The sequence below is a fragment of the Echiichthys vipera genome (assembly GCF_963691815.1).
Source record: "Echiichthys vipera genome assembly, chromosome: 8".
NCBI classification, from domain to species: domain Eukaryota; kingdom Metazoa; phylum Chordata; class Actinopteri; order Perciformes; family Trachinidae; genus Echiichthys; species Echiichthys vipera.
In genome coordinates this window covers 14,220,331-14,237,121 of record NC_139833.1, presented here as the reverse complement: position 1 = coordinate 14,237,121, position 16,791 = coordinate 14,220,331, and the positions used below count along the sequence as shown (strand labels likewise).

Genomic DNA, 16,791 nt, shown 5'->3' with positions numbered 1-16,791 from the left:
CTTAAACTGAGCTGCTGCTGTTTTTTCATCTCGCCACCAGCTGCAAACGGCTGATTCCCAAACAGTCTGAGCCGTTGAATGGGGCGGACCGGGCCGGTGACAGTTCACTGTGTTGCGCTTTCAAAATAAACGCAAGATTTCAGGATTGAATATTTTTCTCCTGTGAGGTATAATTTTTGGGTGGGACAATGGGAAAGCTAGTGCAATATTAAAGTGTTCAGACACCTGTCTCCAATATTGGAAAGTACACATCCCCCCCCGGCTCCTACGCCCTTGGCTAAGTTCATTACTGTACACACAGTGGAGACAACAAGAGGAAGTCGTAAAACATTCACTAATAAACAAATGTGTGTAAATATGCAAACCATTTGTAAACATGCTGCTCTGAAGTGAAAAAGAAAAAACCCAACATGAATCCCACTATCCCTCCCAACAAGCCATGTCAGACGTAGTCACAGTAAATAACTAGTTACTACAACTAGTATTTATTTGTAAAAACAAAGTTTAAACCATATACTGTCGAAGGTTTTGACAATATTTCAGCTTGTTAAACACAGCCTTTTTACTGTTGTTTTTTAGAAGTGCTGGAAGTCAATTTAGATGTGCTTGAGCAACCCTAAAAAGGGTCACGCCCATTTTCAATTTCAACCTTCATATTGAGCAAACCTACGCACCTGTAAAGGTTTGTGACTGTATCTGCCACGGTTGGGACGCTATTGTGGTGACAAAAGACAGGTAGACATATAAACACCTACCACAGTACTCAGAACATAGAGAAATGAATACTTCTCTTTTCTTTCACCATTGATGTAAAATTAATGTATTAACTACGGTTTTCGGCCAGTACCGGGAACACAAATACCCAACAGTGACTACATAGGGCAGCTGTGGCTCAGAGGTAGAGCGGGTCGTATTAGCATTGTGCATTTTGTGGAAATTTTATTGAGAAGTTTTAATAATAATGGATTGGATTATATCTACGTAAACTACGATAGTAGCCACAGCTGCCTTTGGGCAGACTGATGGAAGAGTGGCTGCTAATAAGCGCCTACGGCCCATCCGACCACTTCCTCAAACATACAGCAGTCATACACATTCACACAAGGCAAGGTGGGTGGCTGGGATCGGACCACCTACCCTTCGGGCATGGCCGACTCGCTCTACCAACTGAGCCACAGCCCTTATGCCATAATGCAATCAAGGTCTCGGTTTTTAACATTGCACCCACTGGCCGAATACAACTGGAGATATAGAGAACTCTGTAGAAATGTCATGGATATTGTCCCATATCCCCATTATCCCACGACATGCCCACAGTCACACTGACGACTCAGACCAAAGCCTATTAGATACGTTGGTAGACCAAGGTTGTAAAGCATTTACCTGTTCAGCAGGCGCTGTCATCGTTCTTTTCCCTCACACCCCGGGACTTCAGCGTACCCAACTCCTCATGGAGCTCAGAAATGATGCGGTTGTACGAGCATTACAACAGCCAGTGTGAGCTGGAGACAGAGGGAGGAGAGAAACAGAAAGGGCCCTGGAGGAGACTGCCGAGCTACAACCGCCTCCTCAAGTACTCTACAGGTAAAAGGACGCCTTTTTGCTTATTCGTGTCATTCATGAAATAGTGTAATCGTGATGGGGCAAGAGTTTTGGGGCAGTTATCAGGTATGAGGGTAAAACTGCATTGTGTTTTTACAAAATATCAGTTTAACATTTTTATTAAGATGATGTTCAGGGCACAGTTTACTGTTTTGATTGATGACCTATTACCTAATCATTTATAACTCATCCTCGGCTAAATCCTTTTTTTGGTATATGAAACTTTAAGATTATAGTCAATATATATATAAATACAAGTATCACTGGAGCCTGCAGCATATTGTTTTTCTGTCCGGGTCCATTGTTTTCAGCACAAATATTGAATGTTGGACGTTCAGGTGGTCAGAAACATGACTTCAAATGAATTATGCTTCTGTATCTGCTGGGTCTCTAAATGATTTACTGTTTTGGTCGCATTAGCGATATACAGTAACAGTTGCAAAAAATTGTTATGCAGGTTTAAGCAACATCTTGATGTGGTGGTGTATCCAGCTATATATGACAGCAACAGTAAAATGACAATAAAGTTGGAATTAGGCATATTCTGGTATGAACCCTTTAGTGATATATATAAAAAAAACTGTAAATGCATCTGTATTTCTATAGTTTTTCCCTGGGAGGCTCTGTTAGCTGCTGACTGTTTACTTGTGTGTTTTCCCCGTCAGGTGGTGTGTATCTAAGTAAGATAATCCAGTCAAAAGCTCGTCTTTTTACCCGGAACATCAAAGAGCCAGGGGCAGCGTTTGAGTATGTTTTGTTTGTTAACAGTGAGGAACAGAAGTGTGTGTGCATCTTCCAGGCTGGACACCTACTGGAGGGGCCGCCAGGGTGAGATCACAGTTAATATTTGTTCATAAATGTATTTGCGTGTTTTTAACTACTGTTCCTACCTAACTGTACTCCATACTGAAAACAACACAGTAATAACATTCACACATTTTTTGTTTTTAAAAGATTTTAAGTTTTTTTTGTCTGAAATATCTTAGTTTGGGGTGTCTTGGTAGACAATTCCAGCCACAGACCTCAGTTGCATGACGCACCCCTCACTCTTTTACCTCATTTCCTGTCTGCCTCTATATTATAAGCTTTAAAATAATGATAAAAAGGTAGAAAAAAAGATTTACCTCATTGAATAGGCTATTTTTAAACCCTAGAGCTTCACAAAACTACTCTTTTACTTTAAATGTTGTATTTAAAGTCTAATAGATATTGTGTGTGCGTGTTTGTGTGCATGTGCGTGTGTTTCCAGACATGTCCATGGGGGGGCAATAGCCACTATGATTGATACTGTGACAGGGACTCTTGCTACTGTCCTCTCAGGACCTGTTATGACTGCCAACCTCAACATCAACTACCGCAGGTACAGGAAGAATATCTTTTTCTATAAACATGCAAAAGTTATTAATTTGTGCACTAAATAGATGGTTTTTTTTTTATCATATTTTCAAGCAGAATTCATGTTTTTAGCTGTGTTTAAATAATCAACACAATGTAAAATATCTTACTGAAAAAGCTACTTTTTCATTGGTTAGTATAAAAGTTTAGATGGACGAGACCCTTGCCTCCATAACACCATCTGTTCAGTATTATATCCAGATGTTCATTTTATCATCTTATCTCAGCATTGAGCTTTGGGATGAGCAGTCAAGGTCTGTCTGTGTAGCCTCATGTGTTTATACGACATGTGCTATATCACAATAATTGTTCACGGCCCGTCCTTCCTGACAAACACTTGTCTCATCTCCAGCCCCATCCCACTGGGAAGCACAGTGTTACTTGAATCCTCTCTGGATAAGAAGGAAGGCAGAAAAACTTTTATTTCATGTGAAGTGAGAAGCGGCTCCAAACTCCACACAGAATCAACAGGTATGAGACTCAGTGTGAAAGCTTGTGGTTGGTCACATCGCTGCTCTTCGGCCTTCTGTATTGAAACGGTCCTGTTTTTCTTTCGTGCCTCTCGTGCAGCTCTGTTCCTGTCAATCAGTGTCAGCCACCTACTACGGAGAGAGTGATATGAACACACCCGCCTGCCACCTACCCAAACACAACCAGCAAGCTGAGGCCACTGCACGTGTGTGCGTATGTGTGAATGTGTGAGTGTGGCACTGGAGTATTTTTTAGGTAGTGTGTACTTATTTGCCAGGTGATTTAAAAGAGATAACTTATTTAAATATGACATTGTTGACCTTTTATCATATCTTAGCATTTATACATCTCTGCTGGCCTATATGTTATTATTACTAACAAACAGCTACAACGTTACAACTGTAAAGTTTCATGAAATACCTTTTACTTGACTACCTCTGCTTAGTGTTATCATGGATATGATATAATATTATATAATATCTGAGTGTTTACGCAAATCAACATGATTTATTGAACTGAATGTTATTTATTGTAACTTTTACAATATTGATGGTTTTATGTTACACTGGAGCCTTTGGAAGTTAGATTATTGATTCAAATGTGCTGAAATTAATATTTTGTTTCCTCCAATAAAGCCTTACTCATTGGTATTATATGAATTCAGCAAGCCACATGTTTATTCATTTGCCAACAAGTTAAATGATTTTTATCAAGGAGTAAAAATGGAACCGTTTTCCTTTTTGGTTATTTTTTTTCTTTCGAACTTTCAAAAACAACAACTGGGTCTTAAAATGGATGTATTGCACTTACAGTACATACATATATACATATATATATATATATATATATATATATATATATATATATATATATACATAGATCACCATAGTGAATTTTTGCCCAATATACATGCTAAACTATATATCTGAAGTATCTTTTAATTCAATTTTATTTATAGTGTCAAATCATAACAAAAGTTATCTCAGGACACTTTACACAGTAGGTATAGACCACACTCTGGCTTATTTATGATTTACATGGACCCAAAAATTGAGTACGGTGGCAACGAAAACCTTCCCTATAACAAACAGGAACGTCAGACAGACCAGCTCTATGGAGGACAGCCATCTGTCCTGACCGGTTGTGGAGGAAGAAAGGGGGAGAGAGAAAGAGAGAAAAGACAGACAGATGGACAGAGAGAGACAGACACACTTCCAGAGATGCAAGCAACCAAAGCGTAACAGTAACTATAACAATATCTATAGTAATGTGAATATGACTCATATGTTATGGCAGTTAGTACAGCAGAATAGTAGAAACAAGCACATCTAAGGTGATAGAATATGAAAATGATAATATTCATGGTGGCAAACATGATCAATGATGGGTAGTGGCAATAAGCAGCTACGATACAGCGAGACATACCACTGATGGTGTTTTTATGGCTACAAATTTTATGAGTTATAAAACTAGTGACAGTATATATGAATAATAGTTATTATAGCAGCAGGAAGCGTCATGCACGACCATGGCAGCGGGCACCACCACGATCAGCAGAGACCTGTGAGACGACAAAGCACAAATAACTCCGGGGGAAAAAGTTGAATTAACAACATGCATAGATGAGACATGAATGATACAAACAGAGAGGAGAGAAGCTCAGAGTATCAGGAACAGGATTATCCCCTGGCAGACTAGGCCTATAGCAGCATCATTGAGCTGAACAAAATCATTTTAAAAATAACAACATTGTCAAGGGATTGTAAGCCCTAGCTGTAAGCTTTATCAAAAAGGAAAGTTTTAAGTTTACTCTTAAATATGGGGACAGTGTCTGCTTCCCAAATAACACTTGGGAGTTGGTTCCAGAGGAGAGGAGCTTGGTAGCTGAAGGCTCTGCCTCCCAATCTACTTTTGGAGACTCTAGGAACGACAAGTAGCCCTGCATTCTCAGAGCGCAGTGATCTAGTCGAATAATATGGTACTATGAGCTTTTTAAGATACGACGGAGTCTGACCAATAAGAGCTTTGTAGGTAAGAAGAAGGTTTTTCAATTCTATTCTAGGTTTTAGAGGTAGCCAGTGCAAAGAGGCTAATACCGGAGAAATATGTTCTCTTTGATTTGTTTTAGTTAGCACTCACTATATAAAAGTCATACAGCTGATTGGCGACTAATTTCTCGAGGGTCTTAGAGAGAAAAGGAAGGTCAGATATAGGTCTATAGTTGGCTATTTAAGAAGAGGTTTAACTACAGCTACTTTAAAAGACTGTGGTACAAAACCTGCTGATAAAGACATATTAATCATATCTTATACAGGAGTGCTAACTAAAGGTAACACTTCTTTAAGTAACCTACTTGGAATAGAGTCTAGGAAACAAGTAGAGGGCTTTGATGCTGAAATTGTAGAGGTTAATTTGTTGAGGTCAACTGTAGAAAAGCAGTCCAAGAATATATCAGGTCGTACAGTTGTTTCTAAGGTTCCAGGGTTTGAAGAAAAATTGGTGCCAAGCGAGTTGATTTTGTCTCTAATAGTTATAATTTTGTCATTAAAGAAGGTCATGAAGTCATTACTACTGAGGGTTATAGGAATACATGACCCAAAAGAGCTGTGGCTCTCTGTCAGCCTGGCTACAGTGCTGAAAAGAAATCTAGGATTGTTCTTATTCTCCTCTATTAAAGATGAGTAATAGGCTGCTCTGGCATTACGGAGGGCCTTCCTATATGTTTTTAGACTTTCTTGCCAAACTAGGTGCGATTCCTTCAATTTAGTGGAGTGCCAGTTACTTTCCACGTGTTTGTGTAATCCTGTGATCAAACTTAATAGTTTAACTGTTAATATAACTAACAGAATATATAGTCAATTGCATAAGGTTGTAATTGACAGACAATGATTTTGCCATTTGATTCAACTGCCAAACTTGAATGCAGAGTATCTGCTTTCGTTGAAGACTGCGTTTCAGCTTCTTACCACATTTTAATTTAGATTTTCATGTGTGGTTTTTTAACTGTTACTGACTCACACTGGAGAAACATGATGCATGATAGTGGTAGTCTTACTCTCTATGACACTTGGCGGGCCACGATATGCCATAAAAAGTAACACCGTCCAAATCACAGGGATCTGTGCTGTACTCTGCAGCTACTGCAGACCATGATGGTGAAAAAGTGCCCTTATGACAGACCTGAAAGCATACTATTTGGGACATACACACATTCATATTGGACTATGAAACATCTGAATGAGAATTAAATGTGAAGCAACTTCCACTCTGCAGCTATGGAACAAACAGAAAATTACTTAAAGGAGAAAATATAAGTTAAAGAGGGCATCAAGTTTACAAACCCTGCGTGCTGTATTCTTCAGTTCTCACACAGTTTGGTCTGACATGTGGTTTTTGAGTGTATGGGCTCATCACAGTAGAGGCCTGGTGGTCTTCTCGGGGCCCCTCACATCTTTAACCTCAGTAAAGTGCAGTTGGAAATGCTACCTTCAGTTTCTAAACATTTGTTGTGTGTGTGTGTGTGTGTGTGTGTGTGTGTGTGTGTGTGTGTGTGTGTGTGTGTGTGTGTGTGTGTGTGTGTGTGTGTGTGTGTGTGTGTGTGTGTGTGTGTGTGTGTGTGTGTGTGTGTGTGTGTGTGTGTGTGTGTGTGTGTGTGTGTGTGTGTGTGTGTGTGTGTGTGTGTGTGTGTGTGTGTGTGTGTGTGTGTGTGTGTGTGTGTGTGTGTGTGTGTGTGTGTTTCTTCTCCCCTGAAGAGTCATGTGGTCAAGTTGGGTTTGAGGAAGCGGGTGGGGGGCAGGCAGAGTCGGGGCAGTTGTTTTCATCTTTCAGTTAAAACCACCTGCAACATGCTCTGTCCACTGTTGCAGATCCAGAACTGATATTTACTTTAGATATATAAGGCTCAAAAAGTCCAAATTGAAGCAACTTCAATTTTGAAAGCTTAGTTTGACCGATAATCTTGTAGTAAGTTTTCTGCTCAAAGTGGAAGCTCCTGACAGGATGGTGAAGAGTCTGTAGTGACTTGACAGTGAACAGTTATCTCTTTAAGTGTCACTTTTGGCAGAGGGGAGTCAAGGAATTGACAGCCTGAAAGTTGTATTTGTCCATTTCTTTAACAGGCTTAGTGTCAAAACAGCTGATGGTAATTTGACAGAAAATTAATCAAAAACAATTGTGAATGTCAATTAAGTAAAAATACTCTCTTAAGCTCACATAACTAGCTTAGAGAAGCAGCTTAGAGAAATGATTGGGCCCCCTGCATGTAATAGTCATGTTGAGTTTTGTTTGTTGGTTGGTTTTTTAAAGTTTTTTTTATGTGCCCCTATGGTCGTGAACAGCTAGAAATGCTGGACACGGGACATTATAACTGGATTATATAGTGGATTATTTTATGGATGCTTGATGTACAGCAGTGTTGGAAGTAGTTTAAGTATTGGGACGGATTAGATCCTTTACTTAAATAAACTAGCAATACCACATGGTAAAAATACTTGGCAAGTTAAAAACATTTCTCATCAGAGCAGTGTACCTCACTAAACTGTGCATGTCCATTTGGGCCTTTGTATATTCTGCACTGATTGTTTCTGCACTTGCATTTGTTTGATTACTGTATTAATGTTCACGTAAAGCAATTGTGTTGCATTTCAGAAATGTGATTTGACTTACAATTAAAAGTCCTGTATTCAAAATCTGACTCAGGTAAAAGTATATTAATGTTACCAAAATACATAATAAGTATGAGAAGTTACTCACATACGTACATTACTGTAACGTTTTTACTAACGTACAAACAAGCAGCATTTTAACCGTGGCATGTTTCGGTGGAAAACACATTTGAGGTACCTTGTACATAGAAACGAATCATATTTTAAGATGTTTGTCTGTAAAATCTTAATCTGCAAAGTAGTTCCTTCAGCTCAGTCAGTGAAGAAGTAAAAAGTACAATATTTGCTTTAAGTATTAATAAACTAAGGATACTTCAACATACTTCAGAAGACTACAATATTTTAGTAGATGTACTTAGTTTGTTACATCCCACGCTGACAGGGGCCGTGTCTTAGAGGAGCATTTACCACAATGATGTAAACTGAGAAGACATATCGATTATTCATCGTTTTCTTTGTGTCTGCAGTTGTTTTCCTACCTCTGATAAAATTATATATTGCATGCCATTATTAAAAAGAATCCCCATCCGCAGGCCTTTATCCATACTATCGCATGCACAGAACCCTGCAGGTGCAAGCCTCTAGAGTTATACCAGCACATATGGAGTATATGTGTCTAAGCTGTGAAAGAAGTAAAAGGCCAAACCTGCACTGGAATTGAATGTCTCCTCTATGCATTGTATTTTCCTCGATTAATGTGGCGGAAATTGGTGGCAGCAACATGGGATTATATTTCTCAACTGAGCACTACAAAGCAAAACCCGATCCGCTGCTATTACGTAACAGGCGGTGACATAACTCTCTCCAGTCTGGGACGGTCAGGGCGCACAGAGCGCGCAGGCAGGGAGGGGGGTGAGGCCGGGACGCACGGCTTGTGAACGGCCGGCCGGTCCAGCTGCACTCTCTCCTCTCAGCTGCTGCCTTGGGGGGAATAAATTATTTCAAAACAACCACACAAGAGGAGGTGTACTTTTTGAACAAAGGGAAGACTGACAGAAAAGGAAGAAAGAAAGAAAGAGAGAGAGGGGTAAGAAAATGAAGACCGAGTTTTGGCCCCCGCTGTAAGGAGAGGAAGGAGGCGAGATGGCAGTGCATGTTTTCAAATGTCTTCGCCGGCCCGGGCGCTAGAGCAACCAGCAGGTAGTATGAGCTCGATCTTTGTCATGTTACAATCTGAGTCAAATGGTGGCTGGTGCAGTTCGAAACCGACTGACTTGGCAGGCGTCTGTGGTTTGCCAGTGTGTCTGCGCGCGCGCGCGTGTGTGTGTGTGAGAGAGAGAGGTGAGTGTGTAGGGCCACCCAGCGTTTTGGCAGGAGAGTTATGGAATATGAGGAGCCCGACGTGCCCCCCGCGGACAGCCCCATCAAAAGAGGTAAGAGGATTCATCCCTGAAGTTTTATTCTGCAGCATGTGTGGGCTGTTTGAGCTGTAATGCCTCTACAAGTAGCATGCAACTTGATTTATAGTTCATTTTTAGTCTTAGTCTAACCTTTTCACCACAAAACAAACCATATCTCCCAGCATGCCATGCGTTGCCCACTCCCACCCACATCTATCTATCCTTCCCACTCTTCCTCTCACTCTGCTCACCTTTCCTGCACTTGCAGACTCTCTGTTTCTGTCTTCACTGTTATCTTCTTTCCCTCCACTCTCTCATCCACCGTTAACCCCCGTCATCCTTTTCACCGGAGTGTGGTTAAGGTGCTGTGAGAGGGTAAGAATGGCAGTAAGCCGGAGTAATCCTTGGGGATTAGTTCTTGCTTCTGTTTTTGGTCAATGCTGTACTATTCAAAGCCTCTGCCTGGTTAAAATCAATCTGTAGGCATTTGAGATAAGACACTTTGTCCCTGTGCCACAGAAACCCACTGCACACCTTTCCCACTACTCTCATACCACAGCAACACAGTTTGCTAGAGTTTACCGACACTGCTTCCCTAATGTAGGCCCTATATGAAGTGCAGAGTGAAAATAAGAGTCTTTATTTAGCGGTTGAACAACTGAATAATACTCCATTACAAGACAAATTCCTGCATTTCAGATTTTACTTAAACAGACGGTTCACCATTGCCAGTGATGTCGAGCCAGTTAGCTTTGGTCGTCTACATTCCCCGCTTTTGCTTAAGTGGCACTAAAGTACAAAGAGAGACTAACAAAGGTTAAGAGCAAAAACAGACATTCAATATTTATCTTATATATTTCTTGCACAAATATGCACATAAATATGTTTTTCAGTGTCTTTTTATGTTTACAAGTTCAATTTAAATGGGAATTTAATCATATTAAAATTGTAGCGTATGTGAATACAGGTTAGATCGTTCTTGATGTTCTTAAACAACTTCAACCTCACTGTCCTGCCTGCAGCTCAGGCTGTGCAACCAAACTTTGGGCCTCAATCACTCACCGTTCTTACACCGTTTTTATGAAGATTCTGACATTCACCAATTTTTTTTCATTTAATATTTGTTCTTAGGTAAGAACAGAATCTAAGCGCACTCATGAACACATAAGCATGTTTTTGCAAAAATAATTGATTTCCTCAGTTGTATATGATTTAAATTACAATATTTTTTTATAATATAATTTATTCATCCATCATCTGGAACTGCATAACCCTTTTATGATATATATATATATATATATATATATATATATATATATATATATATATATATATATATATATTCAAAATAATTATTTTCATTGTTTTACAAAGCATTATGGTCTTTTTAAATAAATAAACACTACACTTACACTTCAGTTTACATCAGTTATGTTAATTAGGAACCACACTGTTGCCAACCAATAATTAGTGATTGATCATGCTATTTAGCCCAAAGTCGGCCATCTCCTACACCCTGGACCTACTATCACAATGACATATTTACTGTTGTTGCAAGAAGTTGTGCCCTGAGGAGGGAAGACATCTTCCAGGATCATGTAAATCTATTTGCAGAGTGTGAGAGGCTACTTAATATGAAGGCTTGTTGACTTCCTGCAAAAGTACCTCGCTTCGGAACTATTGAAGGTTTTTTTTTTTTTTTTTACATTTGAGTCCAGTGCTCCACTTTCTTTACACATTCATACGTCTCTCAACTTTTCTTTTTGATTTTTGTGTACGCATAGCCCTCATGCCCATTTATGTGGACAGCACAAGCGTTTACATATATTATTTAGGATCATCAGGCACACTTTGAATTTACAAGGACAATAGGATTCATCATTAGAAGAACACACGTGCACACAATTCAGTGGTTTAAGAACACGTCTGACATAGACTTTTCTTTGGACCTTTCTCAAGAAGAAATTTAAGAGAAAAATGGTGAATGAGACCAATTGTTCAAACCTACAGATGTTGTATTACTTTGAACCTTATATAGATGCCAAAGTTTCCAAATATAACTAGAATTTTGTCTAAAATGATGCACAAGGCGATGAGCTGAAACAATGTGATACAAAATATCGTTTGTCAGAGTGGAAAAAGATCCCTTTGAACAATCAACAGAGGGTAAGGAGTTAAAGGTTTTTTAACACCATCAGCTAATTTATCAGATACTGGAACTGCTGTAATAGTGTTTCAGTTGGGTTAAAGTGGAGTTTCAGTGTGGTTGTAGAGTTTTTTATACTGCTGAGATGGCTCTTCTCAAGGTGATGAGTGTCTTGGTTTTAGTGGCTGTTGTGGGTGTCTTCTAATTTTTCTTGAGCGCTGGCTTTGGGTCTGCTCCACATTGCATTTCCTCCTGCCTATAGGGTGAAACTTTGTTCCTGTTCATTATTGGATGTAAACTGTCTGTGGTGTCCCTCAGGGATCTATTCTGGGTCCGATTCTCTTCTCCATATACTCTATATGTTCATTCTGCAGTCATTTGTAAACTTAATATCAGTGTTTGTTATCAAGATATTGACAACCAGTATATCTCTCTGTAAACAGCAGTGATTTCAAGCATCTTCTGTATTCTGGTAAATTAATACAAATTGATTTAGAATATAATATAGAATAGAATAAAAATACTTTATTGGTTGGGAAAGCTGGGAAATTGCAGAAGCAAAAATACTTTTTGGTTCTAAAATTCACAATCATTTTGACCTTTTTTTCTAATTCATTTTGAAACTCCTCAGTTATTATTAAACAAACGTATGTTTACGGTTAACAGTGATGAATCGTTCTATAAAATATATTTTTTTAATTACCTTAAAACTGTGAATGCTGCTTTTATTTGATCCGTTGTCTTGTTTTACTTTTAGCAAAACTACTTTTTACGTTTTTCCCCAAATGTAGTTTCCCCTTACTGCTTAGGATTGATTTAAATTCATGGCAGTCTTTTTGGTTTGTAAGTGGTCAGTGCTGAGCCAGATTTGTGATGTCTTTATTTATGCACCAAGCACCTTCAGACAGCTCTTTTAGCACAAAAGATTTAAGGCTAATTGCACTTTTTTTATATAGTAAATAACCTAATGTTACCCGGACCAAATTCCAAACTTGCTTTTGAAAAATGTTGCATTCAGTTTGTAGTTGTTATATTTTGAAATATTTTGTTGTATTGTGATTTATTTAGTTATCTAACTAGTTATTCCGCCAATCATAGACTTAAAACACTGTCTACATTTGTGACTTCTTTTACAAATATATGTCCTGTGGGCATGACGTTTGGAGAGTTCTTAGAATGTAATAAAGTAGCAAATCTTGCTTTATTATTTTTACATTTTGCATCTTTTTTTGTGCTCTGTGTGTGTCACGGTTTACATTCAGGCGATGTTGACGGCCTACTCTCGGGGCGCAGTGGTCTTCAGTGCTGTTATGTAACGCAGCAACTGTCACTTCAGCAGCAGCTTAGATGTCAGAGTGTAGAGACGTTAGTGAGATTTTGACTGATGAATGATGCTGATGTTTGTGCTGTAATCATGTAGGGTGTGTGTGTGTGTGTGTGTGTGTGTGTGTGTGTGTCTGTGTCTGTGTCTGTGCGTGTCTGTGCGTGTGTGTGTGCGTGTGTTCGCGCGTGCGTGTATATGCATGCGTGTGTGGGTACATGGTGGTGGGTTTATGGTCTGGACAGATGTTGGTGATTGCATTAGATTATTTTTCCACCACTAGCCACAGTCCGTGCTGTTAATTCCATTCTGCGTACAGATCACCTTTAATAAGTTCAAATCTTTAAAACCACACTTCAAGAATGACAACATTGTGACCCGAAAGTCAGTTTGTTGCAGGTGACTTTTTTCTACAAAACCAACCATGAACTAACAGCTTTAATATTTTAAGATTGGATATAGTCACCTGGTAAACAGATTTAAAAAACAAACAAACAAACAAACAAGCTTACAAATGGTTTTAATGTTTTTTAGGGAAGACAGTGTTGTGCATTTCTCTAACAGACTAATGAGAAGAAGCACATTTTCTTCACACTCCTCATTGAAACCGTATTCAAGTAATGCTTATTTAGCATAAAAACCCATCAAATTATTTAAAAATACCCTCAACTTGTAAATGCTGCTTATATTTAGGTCTAAAAAGTGCTTTTTAAATTATGATTTAATTTATCATAAATCTTAGATCTACATTTTATTTAGCAATCCCCTTCAGACATTTGCTTAGTTAGTGTTGAAATTTCTTTACATTTTCCGTGTGAGCGTGCACTGCTCTGCTTTCTGCTTATAAAGCAAAACTGATTTGATGAGGGGAGGAAAACAGTACAAACCACAGAGGGCCTGATCTGGCGCCAGACAAAGACCAGCTAGGTCTACATCTTCCATTGATACTTATCTCCCCTGCCTTGCCTTCAGACCCCTCTGTCTCACACACACACACACACACACACACACAAGCACACGCACAAACGCACACACACACACACACACGCACGCACGCACGCACACACACACACACACACACACGCACGCACGCACGCACGCACGCACGCACGCACGCACGCACGCACGCACGCACGCACGCACGCACGCACGCACGCACGCACGCACGCACGCACACACACACACACACACACACACACACACACACACACACACACACACACACACACACACACACACACACACACACACACACACACACACACACTATCCTTGGTTCTGAATCCACCCCACGCGTGTTTACTCACACTCAATTCAGACTTTCTCACAATTGTGGTCAAAACGGCAGACACAAAAAGAGGACCTATTGCTTCACAGACACCCACCTTCCCCTGCCTTTATCTCCTGTGTGTGTGTGGGTGCCGAAGAGTCAAACAAACATAACATAGATACACATCAGTGCACATCAGTGCATCTTCTAAATTAACCTTTCTGTGATCAGTAAGGCTTCTTGTCTGGTAGGTACATTGGATAAAATACAAAGAACGTAGTGCATTCTGAAAACCCTGTGCCAAACTGCCATTAAGGGTTTGACAATGAGGAGTTTATTACAACTGAATCTGTAACTTTTGTAACCCGTTTCTGTCACATTTCATGCTAGTTTCATTTAACCCCTCGATTAAAACCCAACCCCGTGTATTTAACTTTTAGGATTTCACGGATGCTCATTTTCATATTTGATAGGTTTTGATGTTACATTTGAATCATCCCAATGGTTTAAACTATTGTAAGCATGATATCTCACCGCCACTGGAAGACGTATTCAGATCATTTACTCAGGTAAAAGTTACAATATGACATTTTGTTAAAATTTAGTTGTAAAATTTAATTTAAAGTTTTTACTCAAGTAGCAGAAATACTGGCGACAAAATGTCTTTCAAAAAATAAAAGTAGACATTATGCAGTGCCGCCGCTGTTTATGTTGTATTATGTTATTGAATCCTTTTTATTGGTGTTGTCGTTTTTCCAGTACATTTCTATGTAGAATGTAGTAAAGTATAAAGTAGCAGAAAATGCATTTAAATACACAAGTAAAGTACAAGTTTGTAAAACTTAAGTAAATGTACTCAACTATTGTCTAAAACTTAAAAATCTTAGATTAAAGCCTCTTTAAAAAGTACCAGTATGCTGTTAAGTCCTGGGTTCAGTTTTAAGGTTTAGCCTGAGTTCAAGTCGAATCTGTAAAGCTCACGAGTACAGTACACTGCGCGGTGCGTTTATGTTTCTAAAATGTTCACGCAGGTCCTCATATGAATTGCAGCTTGTAGTAAAACTTATTTACGCTGAATGTTGTGTCGCTTTGAATCACTGACTACATCTTTTCTCCCTCAGGAGGAACTGTGTCCAAGAAGACTCATTTGAGTAAGTTTTATATGAAATACCGTGTTTTAGCGTGTGTGTGTGTGTGTGTGTGTGTGTGTCTATATGTGGCAATGACTTTGCTTGTGTTTGTGCTAGATATTTGTGCATGCATTGTGGTTAACGTCATAGTGAGTGAACATACAACATTGCACCTGTACAGCAAAACACACGCACCGTGGTGGAACAGGAGTTGGGCCATTAACAACGCAGTGTGTGTGTGTGTGTGTGTGCCGTGTGTTGCACCTGTGCTGCCCCCCTCACACACACACACACACACACACACACACACACACACACACACACACACACACCACATTCACACAGTGATGAAAATATCAACTACTATGGCTTTGGCACTTTGGCATCTGAATGCAGATGACAGCGATAACATCTCGTCTTTTTTTAACTTCTTTGGTTTAACACTTTTTGCCACAACTTTAGCACACCTGTGTGTGTTATCAAGTGTGGAGTTGCTGAGTTTAACACACCACCAACCTTAGTGTAAGGTGGTGTGATGATAAACGTATTGAACTTTAACAATAATGATGACTTTATTGACTGTTGCTTGCGAGTGAGAGCGCATGTATGTTAAACCAGTGGAGGAATCGTTTTGGAGGTTAGCAGGGAGTGAGGGGGTTATAGAGCCATGGTGGTCTTGTGTCGTTGGATTTGTCAGTCAGATGTAGATGGAGGGATGATAGAGGAAGAGAAACATAATAAGCATACATACTCAAGTACTGTATTAACTTTAATTTTGAGGCATTTGTACTTAAGCATTTCCATTTTTTTGGCGACTTTTAGACTATTTAACAGAGAAATATTATTCTACATTAATATGACAGATACAGTTAGTTTGAAGATTTTACTTACAAAACATATGACCATCTTATTAAATATATTGCATTTTTATAGATTAAACTCCCCAACAGTATATAAAGTAGTTAAAATGAATATTTAAATGCTTCTTACATCTGATTTTACCTTCAGTACATGTTTTATTGCTGTCACCGTGAAGAAACGCCCATATGCATTCTAAGCATCAACTTCATCATCATCTTTTTGTAACTTACATTTTTTTACTGTTATAACTGTTTAAAATGGTTTGATTTCAATTATCAAGGAGACTCTTAAAGGTGCCAGACACTTTGAAGATTTTAACTTGGTTAAAACTTGGTGTGAGTGAGGGGGTTAAGGACAACAACAAAGGTGTAAGGAAAAAGTACCTTGAGAAAGAAGCCAGGGCAGGGGACAGTCCCCCCTTTTCTTTGTCTCTGTCTCCTCTCTCTCTCTCTCACACACAGACACACACACACACACACACACACACACACACACACACACACACACACACACACACACACACACACACACACACACACACACACACACACACACACAAACACACACACACACACACACACATACACACGC

At 39.2% G+C, this 16,791-nt stretch overlaps 1 protein-coding gene across 1 annotated transcript in view; it reads left to right on the top strand.

Moving 5' to 3' along the window:
* The first annotated feature begins 1,464 nt into the window (after nt 1-1,464).
* Nucleotides 1,465-16,791, top strand: part of rorc (RAR-related orphan receptor C) — a 28,156-nt gene continuing 12,829 nt past the window's right edge. Inside the window, exons 1-4 of the mRNA XM_083918553.1 lie at nt 1,465-1,584; nt 2,268-2,430; nt 2,852-2,962; nt 3,350-3,468. Of these exons, the coding sequence (XP_083774679.1) occupies nt 1,467-1,584; nt 2,268-2,430; nt 2,852-2,962; nt 3,350-3,468 (511 nt within the window). The 5' untranslated portion in view covers nt 1,465-1,466. The remainder of the gene's footprint in view (nt 1,585-2,267; nt 2,431-2,851; nt 2,963-3,349; nt 3,469-16,791) is intronic.